We start from the raw sequence: 15,590 nt of genomic DNA on the forward strand, positions 1-15,590 counted from the left end.
TTTTTTTCTCATGACAGAAGTAGTAGACTTATGATCCCAAATTCCAATTAGCACATAACATGTATGCATAATTTATATATAACTCCTTGCATTGGATTTTCAAACAATTTTAAGAAACTGCATCAACCACTCCAAGAATTGTAACCTCTGCCTCTACCAAGCAACTATCCTTCATTTGATAACCCAAGTTTTGATTGGTGAAATTATTGATAGGCATAAATCTGGATGCACCATTTTCATGGCATGAGGCACTAAACCAGTAGTTAGCTGCAAGGAACAGAGACTGTTATTGATTGAACTGGTAAAAAAAAATGATGCTTTTGTTTCCTTAAACTTGTGAAGAATGTTACCCTTAATGTTAATTAATCACTCATTCAACTATGTATATCATTAGTACTTTTTCCCTTGAGGAATTGCAACCCATAAAAGAGATCAAGTTTTACCTTTACCAAAGTGATGTTTGGCGTGCTTTTGGTCAAGTATGCGTAGTGTTATCTGTGCATATATTTTGGAACCATGAGAAAGTGCTGATGGGTCAGCTAAGGTTAGGTAGAGAGAAAGATAATTGCCCAATTCAGCATCTTTTCCATTGGGATATAGTTTTATGTTCCTATAGAAAAACAATGACAAATTAGGAAAATTTGTTGAAATGTCTTGCATTTGGTGCTGTCAATGTCAAAGCAAAACTTCAAGTTAGGTTGCTTTGGAAGCAAAGATCCTTTGTGTCAATTAGGACATGTTTGGTTTTCAGTTCCAAAGTCTCTTTCAAAAACCAAAACTGAGGAAGTTCCCTGTCTAATTTTCAGTTGAATTTGGTTATCAACTGAGTTTTGTCTCAATTTTGCCTCAGACATTAAATCTAAACAGGTACTTAACCTGTTAAGTTTGGTGCATATCAATTTAGATATTCTTTTTGCCTCAAATTGGAGTTCACTGATGAAGTTCAGAAAGAAAAAAAAAACAGAATTGTTAACTTTACCACTTGTAGTTTCCAGCATTGAATGGTTTAGAATCACAAAATTCTGAATCCAACTTTGAGAGGTTGTCAAACTCATACATGTGTTTGTATGTGATGGAATCCTTCATCATCACCAAACATTCTCCTTTTCCTGTGTTTCTTTCTTTGCAAACAAACACTTCTGCTCCAAAAGCACACGTGTCATCCACCAGATAACCTTTGGAGACAAGGTTGAAGTCTCTGAGAGGAATAAATTGATCAATTCCCCATTCAGCCTTCATTTTGTGAAATCTCCTTTCCTTTCCCACAGTATCTATTAAATGCAGTGTACAGAGACATAAGATTGAACAATCTTAGAACAGCAAAATCCTTTTCCAAACTCAAAATGCAAACAACAATTCGGATCAACTTTTTCATGAAACAAATTAAGAGAATTTTCTTTTACAAATTAAACTCAGCTTATGTTTCTAAATATGACTCGATTTATCAGTCATTGATAAGCAAATGCAATAAAACAAACAGTTGGAAGACTAAAATGGATACCCTGCACAACTAGGTAGTTGTCGTTGTTCTGATCATGCAAAAAGAATCGAAAATTGACATAGATTTCCCAACCATGATTAAGTGAACTTGTGTCATCCAAAGCCAAGTAGAGTGAAATATGTTCCCTTATATTCTTGCTCTTGTTCCCACCAGGGTACAGAACTAACTTCCTACAAGGTGTAATTATAAGCTAAATTCATCATTTCATTATGATTGTTTTCTACAGGAACATGTAAATGAGTACCATTTATAGCCTCCAGCTTCAAAAGTCTCTGATTCGTATCTCTCAATAGAATTCTTCACAAGAAGTGAAAATGACTGTACTTTCAATACGTAATGAGTTGGTGGAGAATTTACAGTAGATCGTGGAGTGGCTGAGGAATGACATGAAACAAGCATAACAGGTTGTTATTCTACCTATATCAACTGTGTATAAAAGATAATTGTGTTTGTGAATTTTGCATTTGCATGTTGCATAGATGCATGTAGGGTACCTAAATAATTATGCAGACAAACATGAAAAGAAACATTGTATAAGATTTTTGCTGAAAAAAAAGGAAAGGACACAAACCATCTTGAGCAGCCATATTTGGATATAAAGTATGGTAATGAGATGAGAAGTGTTTTGAAGTATTTGAAGTGTGTGGTATCCTTTTCTTGAAGAAAGTTGTTGTTAATGGTGGGAAGAAGGCATAGATTCTGTAGTTTTAGCATGACTAAAAGGCAACCTTTTAAGGATTTATGTATACTCTCATGCGTTAGGTCTAAGGAAGGAATTTCACCGACAATAAAAAATACTAATGAAATCTGAGCATAATCACATAAGGAATTAATATCACTCTCGATCTAAAACATTAAAACAACGAATTTATGAGTCTTTATCTTTATATAATATTCTACTTCTCATTTTTAATCAATATGAAACTTAGACTTACACTTGAATTCTTGATCCTTTGTTACAAAGGATTCATTTCAAGCAAAAGGATATTCTTTGCTTCAGACTCTGTATGAAGGAATTATATCTTTAAGAATCACATGACTTTTTCTTTGGTACCAAATGTGTACTGGTTGTCTTTTTTGATCCAGCAAAAAGATCACGTACTTTTTAAATCTTAATTTCGGAGAGAACGGATTTTTTTGGATTAAATATTTATGTAGTTTCTAAATTTGTACACCAAATTGTAATTTGTTAATATTTTAAACTTTTATACATTTTCTTCTCTAAATTTTAAAAGTTAATAAATATAATTATCTTAATTCTTATTTTATTTTACACATCAAACCATATTTGATCTTTATGTTTAAGTTGTTTATATTATTTAATTTAAATATGAGTTAAGAAACTTTTTAACATGTCAAAACTATTTAACATAATTAGATTAATAAAATTATATTTATTTATTTTTAAAGTTTAATATTTCCAAATTTCAATACCAAAATGTAGAATATAGACTAAAATACATGTTTAATTTTTTTATTATGTTAATATGGTAAAATTTGTAGAAAATATTAATTTTACTAAATAGAAAAAACGACGTGGTATTCTTAAGAGAGTTTAAAACATATATATAAAATAAGAATAATTTTTTTGAAAGTGTAGAAAACATAATAAAAAAATTAAGTTTGTTGTATATATACACCAGTAGAAACATATATATTATATATTTAAAGTGGAAAGATAATTATTTTAGTTTAAAAACGTTTACTTAAAGAATAAAATTGAAAAAATAAATACATTTAAATTAACAGTTACTTACAGGTAAAGCTAAATATACTAAGGTAATTATTTTAGTTTAAAAGAAAACTATAACTAAGGGTAGTGTGTTTAGCAAAATAAGTAGTGGAAATAACAGGGTGATTAAGGGATTTATATTTTGGGCTTACATTTTTGCAGCAACCCATCCCAGACCGTTAAAATTTAGCTTTGTTTTATTGCACTTACATGATTATTACCTGCACATATATACTAAAAGAAAAAATATATATTAAAATACCTTATCTTGCTGCACTACGTCATAGTGATCCTCACTCTTTGAAAAAAAAAAAGTGAATAAATTAGTGAGTTTAGTGGAATGTTTCCAATAAAATATTATATATGTTTTAAAAAATTTATTCTAAAATTTTTGTTCAGAAAATTTTGTTTCATAATGCATCTTATATATTTTGAACACCATCTCATATATTGTGAAAAATCTATTCTGAAAAACTCATTAAAATATATTTTAGGGTTAAATATGTTTTTGTCCCTCAAGTTGTAATGAATTTTGAAATTAGTTTCTCTTCGAAACTTTATATCAATTTAGTCATTCATTTTTAGAAATGTATGGATTTTGTCTTTCTTCCCAAATTTTATTAAGTTTATTTGATATTTTAAACGCATTTTATGATAATATTTGATTTAACATTGAAGTAAAAATGTGTCAAACGTATAAACAATTCAAATACTATCATGAAATATGTTTGAAACATCAGCTAAACTTAATAAAATTTGATTAAAATGACTAAATTCATATATTTTTAAAGCTGAAGGACTAAATTAGTCAAAAAATTTGAAGAATGACTAGTTCCAAATTTCACTGAAATTTAAGGGACTAAAAACATATTTAACTCTATATTTTATATGTTATGGAAAGTCTATCTTGAAAATCATGTCCTGAAAATCATATTCTCAAAATTTTTGAAATGTTTTTTTCTGAATTTTTCTCAAAACAAATAGCTTAGAAGTCAACTTTTATGAAGACTATAATTTCAAAAAATATAGGGGTGGACTTAAAAATTTTGAGCTGCCAAGAGAAAAAGGTTGAAAAAGTATATGACTAAATTTGGGTTGAGGCCAAACCATGGTCAATTCAACTGAATTCAGCCAAAATTCGATCGAGTCCGACTCGGTTGAATACGATTGAATTTTGGTCAGAACTAATTCAATCAAATTTGGTCGGGGTTTTCTTAATCGAATTTCGACTAGGGCTAACTTGGTCGAGTACCAGTCAAGACCAACTCATCTTAACTTTCGACTTGAATTGACTTATCTCAACTTTCGATTTGGACTAGTTTATCTTGACATTCAGTTCAACCTAACTAAAAATTTAGATTAAAAATTTGATTAAATGTTTTAGATTTTCCATAATTAAAAATATGGATTCAAATAATGGATATACAATTCAAAAAATATATAAAATATAAATAAAATTGGAATCAATATTGAATAAAATGAAGTAGATCCAAGCAAAACTGATGTAATTAATTTATTTTTTTTTGTCTATCCCTACTTTCCATCTTGCTTTGACCATGTAATTTAAAAGTTAAAAATGATTTTCAAATTATATAATTTAAAACTATTCTTTAGTTTTGGATTATAAAATCAGAAGACATTTTGTTAACTTCTAAATTATATAATACGAATTAAAAAATACTAAGAGAAAAACTTTCCGTTACAAAGTCAAAAAGTCATTCGATTTCCACATTACATAATAAAAATCTATTTTTAATTTTTAGATTACATAATCATAAAGTTATTTAAACTTTTGAATTGTTAAATTTTAAATACATTGTTAACTTCTGAATTTTACAATTCAAAATTTTTGTAAAAAAATAAATAACTTCCAAATCATAAAATCGAAAATCACCCATAATTTTTATATTTTACAATAAAAAAATAAAATTTGAACTTCCTCCTTTGCTTAAGTCTGACGATGTTTTATTTATTAATATTGATTTGGGAGGATAAGGACAAGGACAAAATAAATTTGAGTGGATTAGAAAATGAAGTTTTGTTTTTAAGGGTGAATTTGAGATAATGAATTTAAGTAGATTCGAAAGGAAAAAGTGAATTGAAATAATGAATTTAAGTATATTTGAAAGAGAATGAGAGTTGAAAGTTTAATTGTTTGGATTAAGAAAAAAATGGTAAAATTTAAGATAATGAGATGAAAATTTATAAAAATTTGTGAGTGATATGATGAATATAATAGATTAAATATAATGATTTAATTGATAAAAATATAAGATTACCATTTTACTCTTATATATAAATGTAATTTAACTTATATTATAAATAATGTAAATTATACTATAATGAAATATGAGTAATTATTTAAATTGAAAGAAATTAATATTGATAAAAATATATTAAATTAAAAATATAATAAATTTTGGGTATTAATTTAAATAAACTGAAGTAAGAATTTCACATTATAAAATTATTTTAAATTGAGATTTGTTTATTTAGAATTAATACAAATTCAATTGGGTAGTTTTGCTATAAACATTTATATATTGATGAAAATAATTTAAATAAAATTGTCCATATTAAAAATTGATAACAAACATTTGTTGTGTGATGCTCAAATAACACTCCAAAGTACTATATCTATTAATTTATAATATTTTAACAAGAAATGTGTTACCAAATTTAACCTAAACGTAAATATGATTTTTAACTAATTAAAAATCAACTAATCTACCATTCACGTAAAACACTAACAAATTACAATTTTAATAATTAAAATTTTTATAATTAATATTATTTCATATAATCAGGTAAAAAAATATTTAAAATTAAAATTTGTTATAAAAGTGAGAAATAAAAAAGTAAACAAAAAAAAAACAATAATAAAATGGTAATTGGATAGAAAATGAACAAACTTTCCACTCAAATCTCCTCACCTAAGAGAAGATCATTCTCTCTTCAACTCCTCCAAATTCATCCTTGCAAATTATCCTAAACTACTTTATACTAATACGATAGACACCTACATTTTCATCTTCTGCTACTGTAAATTGATAAAAACAAACAGAGAGACTAAGAAATTTAGAGGTGTAAGTGAGTAGATTTAGAAGTTAAATTTGTAAGTGATTTGATTGATATGATATATTAAAGATTAAGTTTAATGGAAAGAAAAATAAATTTACAAAATTTTTTCTTAATGTTGAAAGTAATCTAAAATTATATTTAGATGATTTGTATTTATTTTATAAAAAATATTCAATGAATAAATTGAAAAAAAATTATTTCAATAAAAACATAATAAAATACAATATATTTACATCTTGAATTATTTTTGGTAAATAATTTAGAAATTCAGGATATTAATTGTTATTGTAAACATATTTTTAAAAACCATATTTTTATATTATTATCATAATTAGGAATCTTACACAAATCACCTTAAAATCATTGCATATGAGAGAGATGAGAAAATAATGTAATCTCTTAATTCTTTGATTATCCTCTCTCTTAAATTCCTACAAATAAACACTTCAAACATCATCAAATCATTTATCTTTCTAAATAATAAATAATAAATATTCTAAAAAAAATCCGGTCTATAGAGAAGATCGCTTACATAGATTTGTACAAAAAAATGAATTTTGTGTAAATATTTGCAGGATTCAGCCATATTTTTTTTGAAAGATTTAACATGAAGGTGTGCATTTCGGAATTATTTGGAAGATTTATGAAGTTCAACTTTAATTTTGTAATATATATATATATATATATATATATATATATATATATATATATATATATTAAACAAAATATTATATTATCTAATTAATAATATATTAATTTTGCCTACCATATCATTTCTATTTACTCACTTTATCTCCAAATCCATTAAAAAAATCAACTAAAATTCAATGTAACCAAATCCATACAAATTCATTCAATTTTTTTTTTCAAATTCACTCCCTCTAATAAACACTTCGTAAGATTCGGTTTGGGTGATGAATTAGGAACATGTAGGTGCTGAAGTGGCAACATAAAGCGTGGATTCTGCTGCATCATCTTTCATAATCTCCACAAACAACACTTGCCATAAATCAAAGACTTGATGTTGAAGTTTCTCACTTCACACCTCAAGTGCATATTAATTAAGTTTGAAATCAAATATAAATAAATACAAATTTACCCATCTCAATATAAATATACAATTGACTATATTTTTTAATCATAAAGAAATACTTTTTACTAACTAATTGCTATATTTTCTGTATTTTTTATTTATTAAGACGTCTATTCGCGAATACATGAATCACCCATTGTAAAATATAATATAGAGAGAAACTTGTTAAAAGTATAAACCACATTCACTAATAAAAAGTTTAATAAAAAATAATGTTCTTAATTATAACAACAATCACTTAAAACTGTTTAAATCTAAGTAATTAAAAAAAAAATTCAAACTTTTACTTTATTATTTTAAATATTTTTTTTTGTCACAATAAATAAATTATTATGATTAATATTTTTATCTATAACTATATATAAAGGGGATTCCCTCTTTTGTGTCCACATTTCATAATTCCAACTTTACCCTTTATAATTTAATTATTTATTAAATTTTTAAAAATTAACGGTTATTTTTATAAGTTTTTATAAAATTATTTACTTATCTCTTTTTTCTTTTTTTCTCTTACTATTCATCAATAGTTATTTTTCTCTTATTTTCTTCGTACATTTTATTTTATTTTTTATAAATATACTTTTATTTTGTTTATTAAATTAATAACATTACAATATCATCAATTCTTAATATAATTCAAAAAATGCGTACACACAGGCGCGATAGCGCCTGTGTTTACACTAGTATGAAGAAAGAAAGTTGTTAAGAATAATAAAAGATAATGATCCGTTAACAATTAAATTTTGATGATAAACATCTTTTAATTGATTTTAAAATTTTAAAAAATATAAAAGTGAAAGATGAGAGACTATTTAAAAAATGACACATTAATTAATTATTAAATTATAAAATAAAGTTTTCAAATTTTAATCGTTAAAAAAATCATTTTCCATAATAAAAAAGGTTGCGTCAGTGTATAACAGATACGTTAGGAGGCCACAACACAAAACGAGGAAGGCGCGTAGAAAAGCTTTGGCTTATTTCGTAAGGAACAAACGCCACGTCGGACATGTGTGAACGCTACGTGGGGTCTTTGACTTCAACTCTCTCTCTTTCTTAAGTGTCCTTCACGCGCCACCGTTATCCCTCCCTCTCTCTTCTCTTTTCCTTTCCCTGTTCTGTCATTTCCACCACGCTTCCCCTTCTACAACACCTTTTCATTTCTCTATTTGGCCTTTTATTCATCGCTTTCATTTAATTCATTTCAGTTCTCTGCATTCACTTTTTCAATTCCATGTGTGAGATTATTGCTTTCTAATGGCTGAGACCACAAAATACATTGCCAACTCAGAATTAGGTTTGATTCCCCTTCTTCAACTTAACAACTGTGTTTCACTTTCGGTTCTTGCTTCTCTTTTTCATTATGATCAAGCTTGTGTGCCTTTTTTCAATTTACATTTTCTTAGTTTCATTTTTTTCTGCATGCATGCATGCATACCCCTGATTGTGTTAATTTTCATTGTGCATGCAACATTCATGCGCTACTTTTGTTTCACTATTCCTGATGAAATGGATGCCATTTTTTCTTTCAATCTTCGTGTTTGTACGCTTTACCTGGATTGGATCACTGATAACAATTGGGAAGTTTGTAGTATGTAGTTTGATATGAGCTATAGTTATCCAAGACATCGATGAATGTGCCAATTGAATTAAATTCATCCATTCTCTGTGCAGTATCATATAATTAGTTAAACTATAGTTCTGTTGTTGCCTTCACTGAATATGCCTATGAATGTGTCATTTATATAGAGTGATGAATTTGAGTTCGAGTTTGATTTTTTCCCCCTGTCTTATACAATACCCTTTGAATGTTTCCTGGTATCTGATAGAGCTTGAAGAGATATTGCAAGAAGCATCACATCGTTGGCTTCGACCTGTTGAAATATGTGAGATACTTCGCAACTATAAGAAGTTTAAGTTAACACCAGATCCACCTATTAGACCTCCAGGTATTTCCTATTTTTCCCTGAACTTCACATCCTTCTTGATTTTGATATTTGCTGCAGACATGGGTAGGGAATTCATTTTACCAGGTTAGGGGCTTGAATCATCGATTTGGAAAGTACCATGCCTTAGAGTGGGTGACTGATAGGGTGACAAGCTCACACCACAGGGTCCTTTTGATTATTTTATCAGATGGCATCTCAGAGGTTATTGTTGTCGTCGCGATAATATAAAATATTAAACTAGTGTCACGCTCTTATGCTTTGAAATTTGAAATTTTCTTATTCTGTTTTTTCATTGAGTTGCAAGTAGGATGATGAGACTAACCAATAGTGGTGGTGATAATTGAACTTAGCTATGTTAGCTTCACCAATGCTTCGAAAGAAGTATCTCAGTCTCTTTAAATATAACCTTTGACTATAATACATATGCTTGCTATGAGCATAGAGTGCTAATTTTGGCATTATGTTGTCGTTTCTTTTTTCCAGCTGGATCACTATTCTTGTTCAATAGAAAAGCACTTCGTTATTTTCGCAAGGATGGTCACAGGTGGAGGAAGAAACAAGATGGGAAGACTGTAAGAGAAGCTCATGAAAAGTTGAAGGTGTGCTGTTCATTTTGTTAGTTGTAAGTTTTACTTTTTAGAATTGTTATGTTAATTGAACTTCTTGCATGGGTCAAATTGTTGTGTTGGAAATTTGGAATAGCCTCATGTAATTAGTTCACTTTAGATTTTCCTTGACATTTTTCACTCAAATTCCATCGTGGTAAGTTTACGATAGATAATAAGCTCGGGAAAGTTTCATAAAAACAAGCTTGCGTATGTAGATATAAAATAACACCCAATAGAGTAGAAGTATTTCTACAATGTTTTATTTTCTTGTATAAGTTTTATATTTTGGCAATTGTCTCAAATAAAAACACTCACATACACACACGTGTGTGTAATGCCATTTCCCCCTTTTGTTTAATTTTATTTTGGACCCATGAATTGCTTGATTATTTAGCTATATTTTAAAATGTAGGTTGGTAGTGTGGATGCCTTGCACTGCTACTATGCCCATGGAGAGGACAATGAAAACTTCCAACGGAGAAGTTTTTGGATGCTTGACCAGTGAGTTTCTGTCATTCTATTAACTTCGGGATTTTTATGTCCTATCTTGGATTTTTTTTAGGAGAATGTGGTGCTTTTTTTTTTTTTTTTTTGCTAATTGCTAATATATCTGGTCAATCTGTAAGTTTATTTGAAAATTTGAGCAATAATAGATTGAGTCTAAAGTTTCCATTTATGCAGAACACAGAAAATAATTTGTTTTCTGATATTTCTTTTTCTTTTGGTTCCCAAGGGCCAAAATTAACAAATCCAAGCCTGGACCTTGCGGAGTAGCAATCTGTAGAGAAATTATGACAAATGGGTGGGTTTATTTTTATAATGAAAACTCAAATTTTAAAATACACAAAATATTTCAATGTTAATAAGTAAATAAAGAAATGCCATGTTTCTTGGGTTGATGATGAAAATCAAACATTAAAATAAATTGAAAACTGAGAAATAAGATTGGCGTAAGAAGTGGACCCTTCTTTTAATGGAATTGTTGTTTGAGGATTTAGTTCTGCAAAAAATTATGGGCTACGCTGCTTTTTATGGTCTTAGCATTGACAACAAAAATTCTGACAACTTAAAAATGGTATTGTTTGCAGGCAGTTAGAGCACGTTGTCCTTGTTCATTATCGTGAAATTAAAGAGGTATACATGTCTTCTCTTTTTTGCACTTTTTATAGTATATCATATAAAACAATCTAGACATGATGCTGCTGTGTTGTTGATGCGTTGCATTCTTAATCACCTCAAAGTTTCACCCTTCAAGTTCCAAAGCTAGATTACCTAGTCCCAAACCTCCTTAAAGTCTTAAAACACAATGAAAAACTCATCTAGAGTTTCAAACAATAAAACTTATAAGGGTAAACCTAATAGTAGTTGCACAAAATGGATGCAAATCACATTATTATTGGTATGAAAATACAAGGTATCAATTGTAACCAGAATCCAGTTTATTCTTGTTAGTGTTATGCTCCACTATGTTGATTTTTTCTTTATGTTATCTTTCTTCCAAGCTTTGTGTTTAACGATGAGCCACTTTTGTGAGTTGTGACCAATCAAAAAGTCTGACTAATGATTGACCTGTTAATGAACCTTTCTAATATTATTTTGATTCTCCAAGTTTACAATGTTTTTTTTTTCCATGTTTATGTACTTTGTATGATTTACACTTTGAAGGGCTGCAAATCTAGCATCTCACCTTTTCCGGTAGTTCCAGTAACCCTGGTTGGTAGCTCTCAAAATAGTTCAGTGCTTTCCTCTACCAGAATAAGCACACCGATATCTGTAGTTCAAACATCTTTCACATCAAGTGCAAATAAAGTTGGTCAGAATGGACACTCTTCAGAGTATGAAGATGTCAATTCAAAAGATGGTCCTCAAGCCCCCTCTTTCAAAAGATATCATACTGAAGGATCTGTTGAAGGTTCGGAAGCTGACTTCACTGTTCATCGGCTAAATAACGATAAGATAGATGCTGTTAATAGAATGCAAGATGGTGTAATTTTCAGAGATAGCCACATGTACATACAACAAGTTGAAGAAAATTTACTGACTGTTGATCAGGTGTAGTAATTTAGATTATCAACACCTTTTATAGCCTCAAAGTTTGGGTAGATTTATGATCCTGAGTTTGAAACACAAATCTAATCAGTCCAAGTGATCTTTAATTTTGTCAATGCATCTGAAATGCGTGTATTTTAAAATCTCTTGGTCTATGGTGTGCCGGACTTTCATGATTGATAATATAACTGTCGAATATATCCTGTATGCTACTGGATGTTCCAAATGCAATGTTGTTCTTTATACAGTTTAATTTCATGCTTCTTCCCAAATGTAACCTCTTTTTTAACGAATTTAATTACGCTGTGACAGGTGCAAAACCAGGATGGTCTGGATACAATCTGTGCTCAATTATATGATCGTAATGATCATCCAATTGTTGCAAATACCAAAGCGCTAGTTGAACAGAAACTTAAAGATGGGGAATCAAAACAGGCTGAATCTGGGGAAATCAAGAAACTTGATAGTTTTGGAAGGTGGATGGATAAGGAGATTGGTGGAGACTGTGAAAATTCCTTGATGGCTTCAGATTCTGGTAATTATTGGAGTACACTTGGTGCTCATAATGAGGATAAGGAGGTATCTAGTTTACGACACATACAGTTGGATATGGATTCATTAGGCCCTTCTCTTTCCCAAGAACAACTATTTAGTATCCATGACTTTTCTCCAGAGTGGGCATATACTGGGGTTAGAACAAAGGTGTGTGCCTTTTCATGCACATGCGTGAAATTTTTTTGTAATTGTATATTCATAAGTTCACCATACAAAATCTGGTTTTGATTTATTTCTTCTTCCTTCTGTGAAAAAGGTTTTAATAGTTGGCACATTTCTCGGAAGTAAAAAGCTCTCTAGTGAAACCAAATGGGGATGTATGTTTGGTGAAATTGAGGTTTCTGCTGAAACTTTAGCAGATAATGTGCTATGGTGTCAGACTCCTTTGCACTCACCTGGCCGTGTACCATTCTATGTTACCTGCAGTAATAGGTTAGCTTGCAGTGAGGTCAGGGAATTTCAATTTGATGAACATCCAACCAAATTTTTAGGTCCTTTGGGTATTAAAATCTCACCAGAAGTTGAGGTACGACTTCAAATACGACTTCTTAAACTAGTAGACTTGGGACCTGACAATAAGTGGTGGAAGTGCTCTGTTTCTGGTTGTGAAAAATGTAAACTCAAGGGAATAATGTGTTCCATGAGAGGTGATAGTGGAGTATTTAAAGAAACTTTTCAGATTGATGGAATTGATCATATAAACCCTAGAGATGTACTATTTCAGAGATTAACGAGAGACAAGCTTTATGAGTGGTTGATATACAAGGTTCATGAAGGAGGAAAAGGATCACATGTGCTGGATGATGAGGGCCAAGGAGTAATACATTTGGCAGCTGCACTTGGTTATGTGTGGGCTATGGTCCCATTGATTGCTGCTGGTATCAGTCCTAACTTCAGAGACAATCGTGGAAGAACAGGACTTCATTGGGCATCGTATTTTGGGAGGTCAGAACGTATTCATGTTAAGAACTTTCCATGCTTGTATCTGGTATTACCAGGGCATTATCTTCAACTAAAATTCATATTGTAATTCCTGTATCATTCTGCTTGATTTTCTCACTGGAGGAATAAAATTATATTCTCTATTATACTCTTACACATTGTAGGAATTTTGTTTCTCATAACCTGAATTTTTTAATCCATACTGGAAATTTGTATGCCTTATTTCATGTTGTTGGGGATGGTTCTCATTACATATTGTCTCCCTGCCCTTCTTTATGTTCTCATCAGCAGCACACTATTTTATTCGCTGTACAGTGATTTACATAACTGGTGAATTAATCTTACTCTTTTCTGTTTCCTTCTCTCTAGAGAAGAAACTGTTATTGCTCTAGTCAAATTAGGCGCAGCACCAGGTGCTGTTGAGGATCCAACATCAGCTCTTCCTCCAGGTCAAACAGCTGCTGATTTAGCTTCAAGTAGAGGACATAAAGGCATTGCTGGGTATTTGGCCGAGGCAGATCTGATTAATCGATTATCTATACTGACTGTGAAGGAAAATGGAGCTGGTAACATTGCCACAACCATAGCAACTGACAGTGCTTTTAAGTCTGCTGAAGATGACTCGTCTAATTTGACAATGGATGAGCAACACTATCTCAAAGAGTCCCTTGCTGTGTTTCGAAAATCAGCTCATGCGGCTGCTTCAATCCTAGCTGCATTTAGAGCAAGGTCATTCTTTCAGAGACAATTAGCCAAAAGTAAAAGTGATGTTTCAGACTCAGTACTTGACAAAGTTGCCGATTCTTTGGGCAAGGTACAGAACATGAGTCACTTTGAGGATTATTTACATTTTGCAGCCTTGAAGATTCAAAAGAGATATCGCGGATGGAAAGGAAGAAAGGACTTTTTGAAAATAGGCAACTGCATTGTAAAAATCCAGGTACTTGTTACAGTGTATTCTACTACCATCATACCTTGATCATCCCATTCTTCTAGAGGATTTTCATGGCAAGTATAAAAAGTACTTCGTGTCATGAAAATCATATTGATGCCTATACTCTTTACCATATACCAGGCTAATGCAGTATACATGTTCACTGTATATGCATCCTTTGTGTCAATATGCCAGCTTTTAATCATTTTATTTTTGTGATGAAGACAGTATTACATCTTCAGTTAACAATATTCTTCCGTATAGGCTCATATCAGAGGACACCAAGTTCGAAAGCAATACAAAAAATTTGTGTGGTCTGTTAGCATTGTGGAAAAAGCGATTCTTCGGTGGAGACGGAAAGGAGCTGGTCTGCGAGGATTCCGGGGAGGGCAGCCGGTTGGCATTGATGAGTATGACTTTCTTAGCGTTGGGAGGAGACAGAAATCAGATGATGTAAAGAAAGCTCTGGATAGAGTCAAGTCCATGGTTCGTAACCCAGATGCAAGGGATCAGTATATGAGGCTCACCATGAAATATCAGAAGTTTAAGGTAGTCACATTTTGTCAGTCCTAAATAGTGAATGGTTCATCCAGTTTTGGTGAATTGATTCAAAAAGATATAATCAGCTCTTGTTGATTGAATACAAAATTCTGATTGGTTATTTTCCTTTGCTGCTTTTTTTGGCATACTGTTGAACAGATTGTTGATAGCAGAAGCATTCAATCACATGTCGATTAGCCTCCAGAGGAAGGAAAGAGCAATACTGAGCACTTCTTGTTTATAATAGAAACTACATACAGATATACTTTTTATGTAAATAGCATCTAACAAAGTTTCTAGTGTATATGGAAGTTTCTAGTGTATATAGGAATGGTCGCTATAATATTACTTTTTATTTATATTTTGTTATATGCAACTGCAATTCGTTTGTTTTAACTCATGTTTTTCTCTATTAAATGTTTAGGTTGTTCGGATCAATGAGCCCTAAAGAAAAAAAAAAACATTAAACGAAAATCCAAACTTTACTATTAACTGATTCTAAATTAATTTAATCAGTGAGCGGTGACTCTGAATTCATATTACAGACGATTGAATTAGTCCATGACACTTAAATTTTAAAAATATTAATAAAATTTACTTATGACA

The 15,590-nt window shown here is 30.3% G+C and overlaps 2 protein-coding genes across 4 annotated transcripts; one reads left to right on the plus strand and one right to left on the minus strand.

The window, feature by feature from the left end:
* On the minus strand, positions 1–2,187 carry LOC114177422 (MATH domain and coiled-coil domain-containing protein At3g58400). Its single transcript, XM_028062754.1, has 6 exons — positions 2,073–2,187; positions 1,746–1,875; positions 1,502–1,671; positions 980–1,271; positions 444–610; positions 1–267 (listed from the first exon to the last, which is right to left on the minus strand). The coding sequence occupies exons 1-6, from the start codon at positions 2,086–2,088 to the stop codon at positions 110–112; spliced, it is 933 nt and encodes a 310-aa protein (XP_027918555.1). The 5' UTR covers positions 2,089–2,187; the 3' UTR covers positions 1–109.
* A 6,282-nt stretch (positions 2,188–8,469) lies between these two features.
* On the plus strand, positions 8,470–15,343 carry LOC114179669 (calmodulin-binding transcription activator 2-like). 3 transcript variants are annotated; one of them, XM_028066081.1, is made up of 11 exons: positions 8,470–8,704; positions 9,237–9,356; positions 9,840–9,955; positions 10,377–10,465; positions 11,053–11,098; positions 11,630–12,016; positions 12,326–12,715; positions 12,825–13,513; positions 13,880–14,450; positions 14,709–14,993; positions 15,144–15,343. In XM_028066081.1, the coding sequence occupies exons 1-11, from the start codon at positions 8,665–8,667 to the stop codon at positions 15,180–15,182; spliced, it is 2,772 nt and encodes a 923-aa protein (XP_027921882.1). In that variant the 5' UTR covers positions 8,470–8,664; the 3' UTR covers positions 15,183–15,343. The 3 variants fall into 3 exon arrangements, with proteins under 3 accessions (XP_027921882.1, XP_027921884.1, XP_027921883.1); XM_028066083.1 differs by lacking the exon at positions 11,630–12,016 and having other exon boundaries at positions 8,474–8,704; XM_028066082.1 differs by lacking the exon at positions 8,470–8,704 and having other exon boundaries at positions 9,840–9,978.
* Positions 15,344–15,590: the final 247 nt, after the last annotated feature.

This window comes from Vigna unguiculata, chromosome 3 (assembly GCF_004118075.2).
Source record: "Vigna unguiculata cultivar IT97K-499-35 chromosome 3, ASM411807v1, whole genome shotgun sequence".
NCBI lineage: Eukaryota > Viridiplantae > Streptophyta > Magnoliopsida > Fabales > Fabaceae > Vigna > Vigna unguiculata.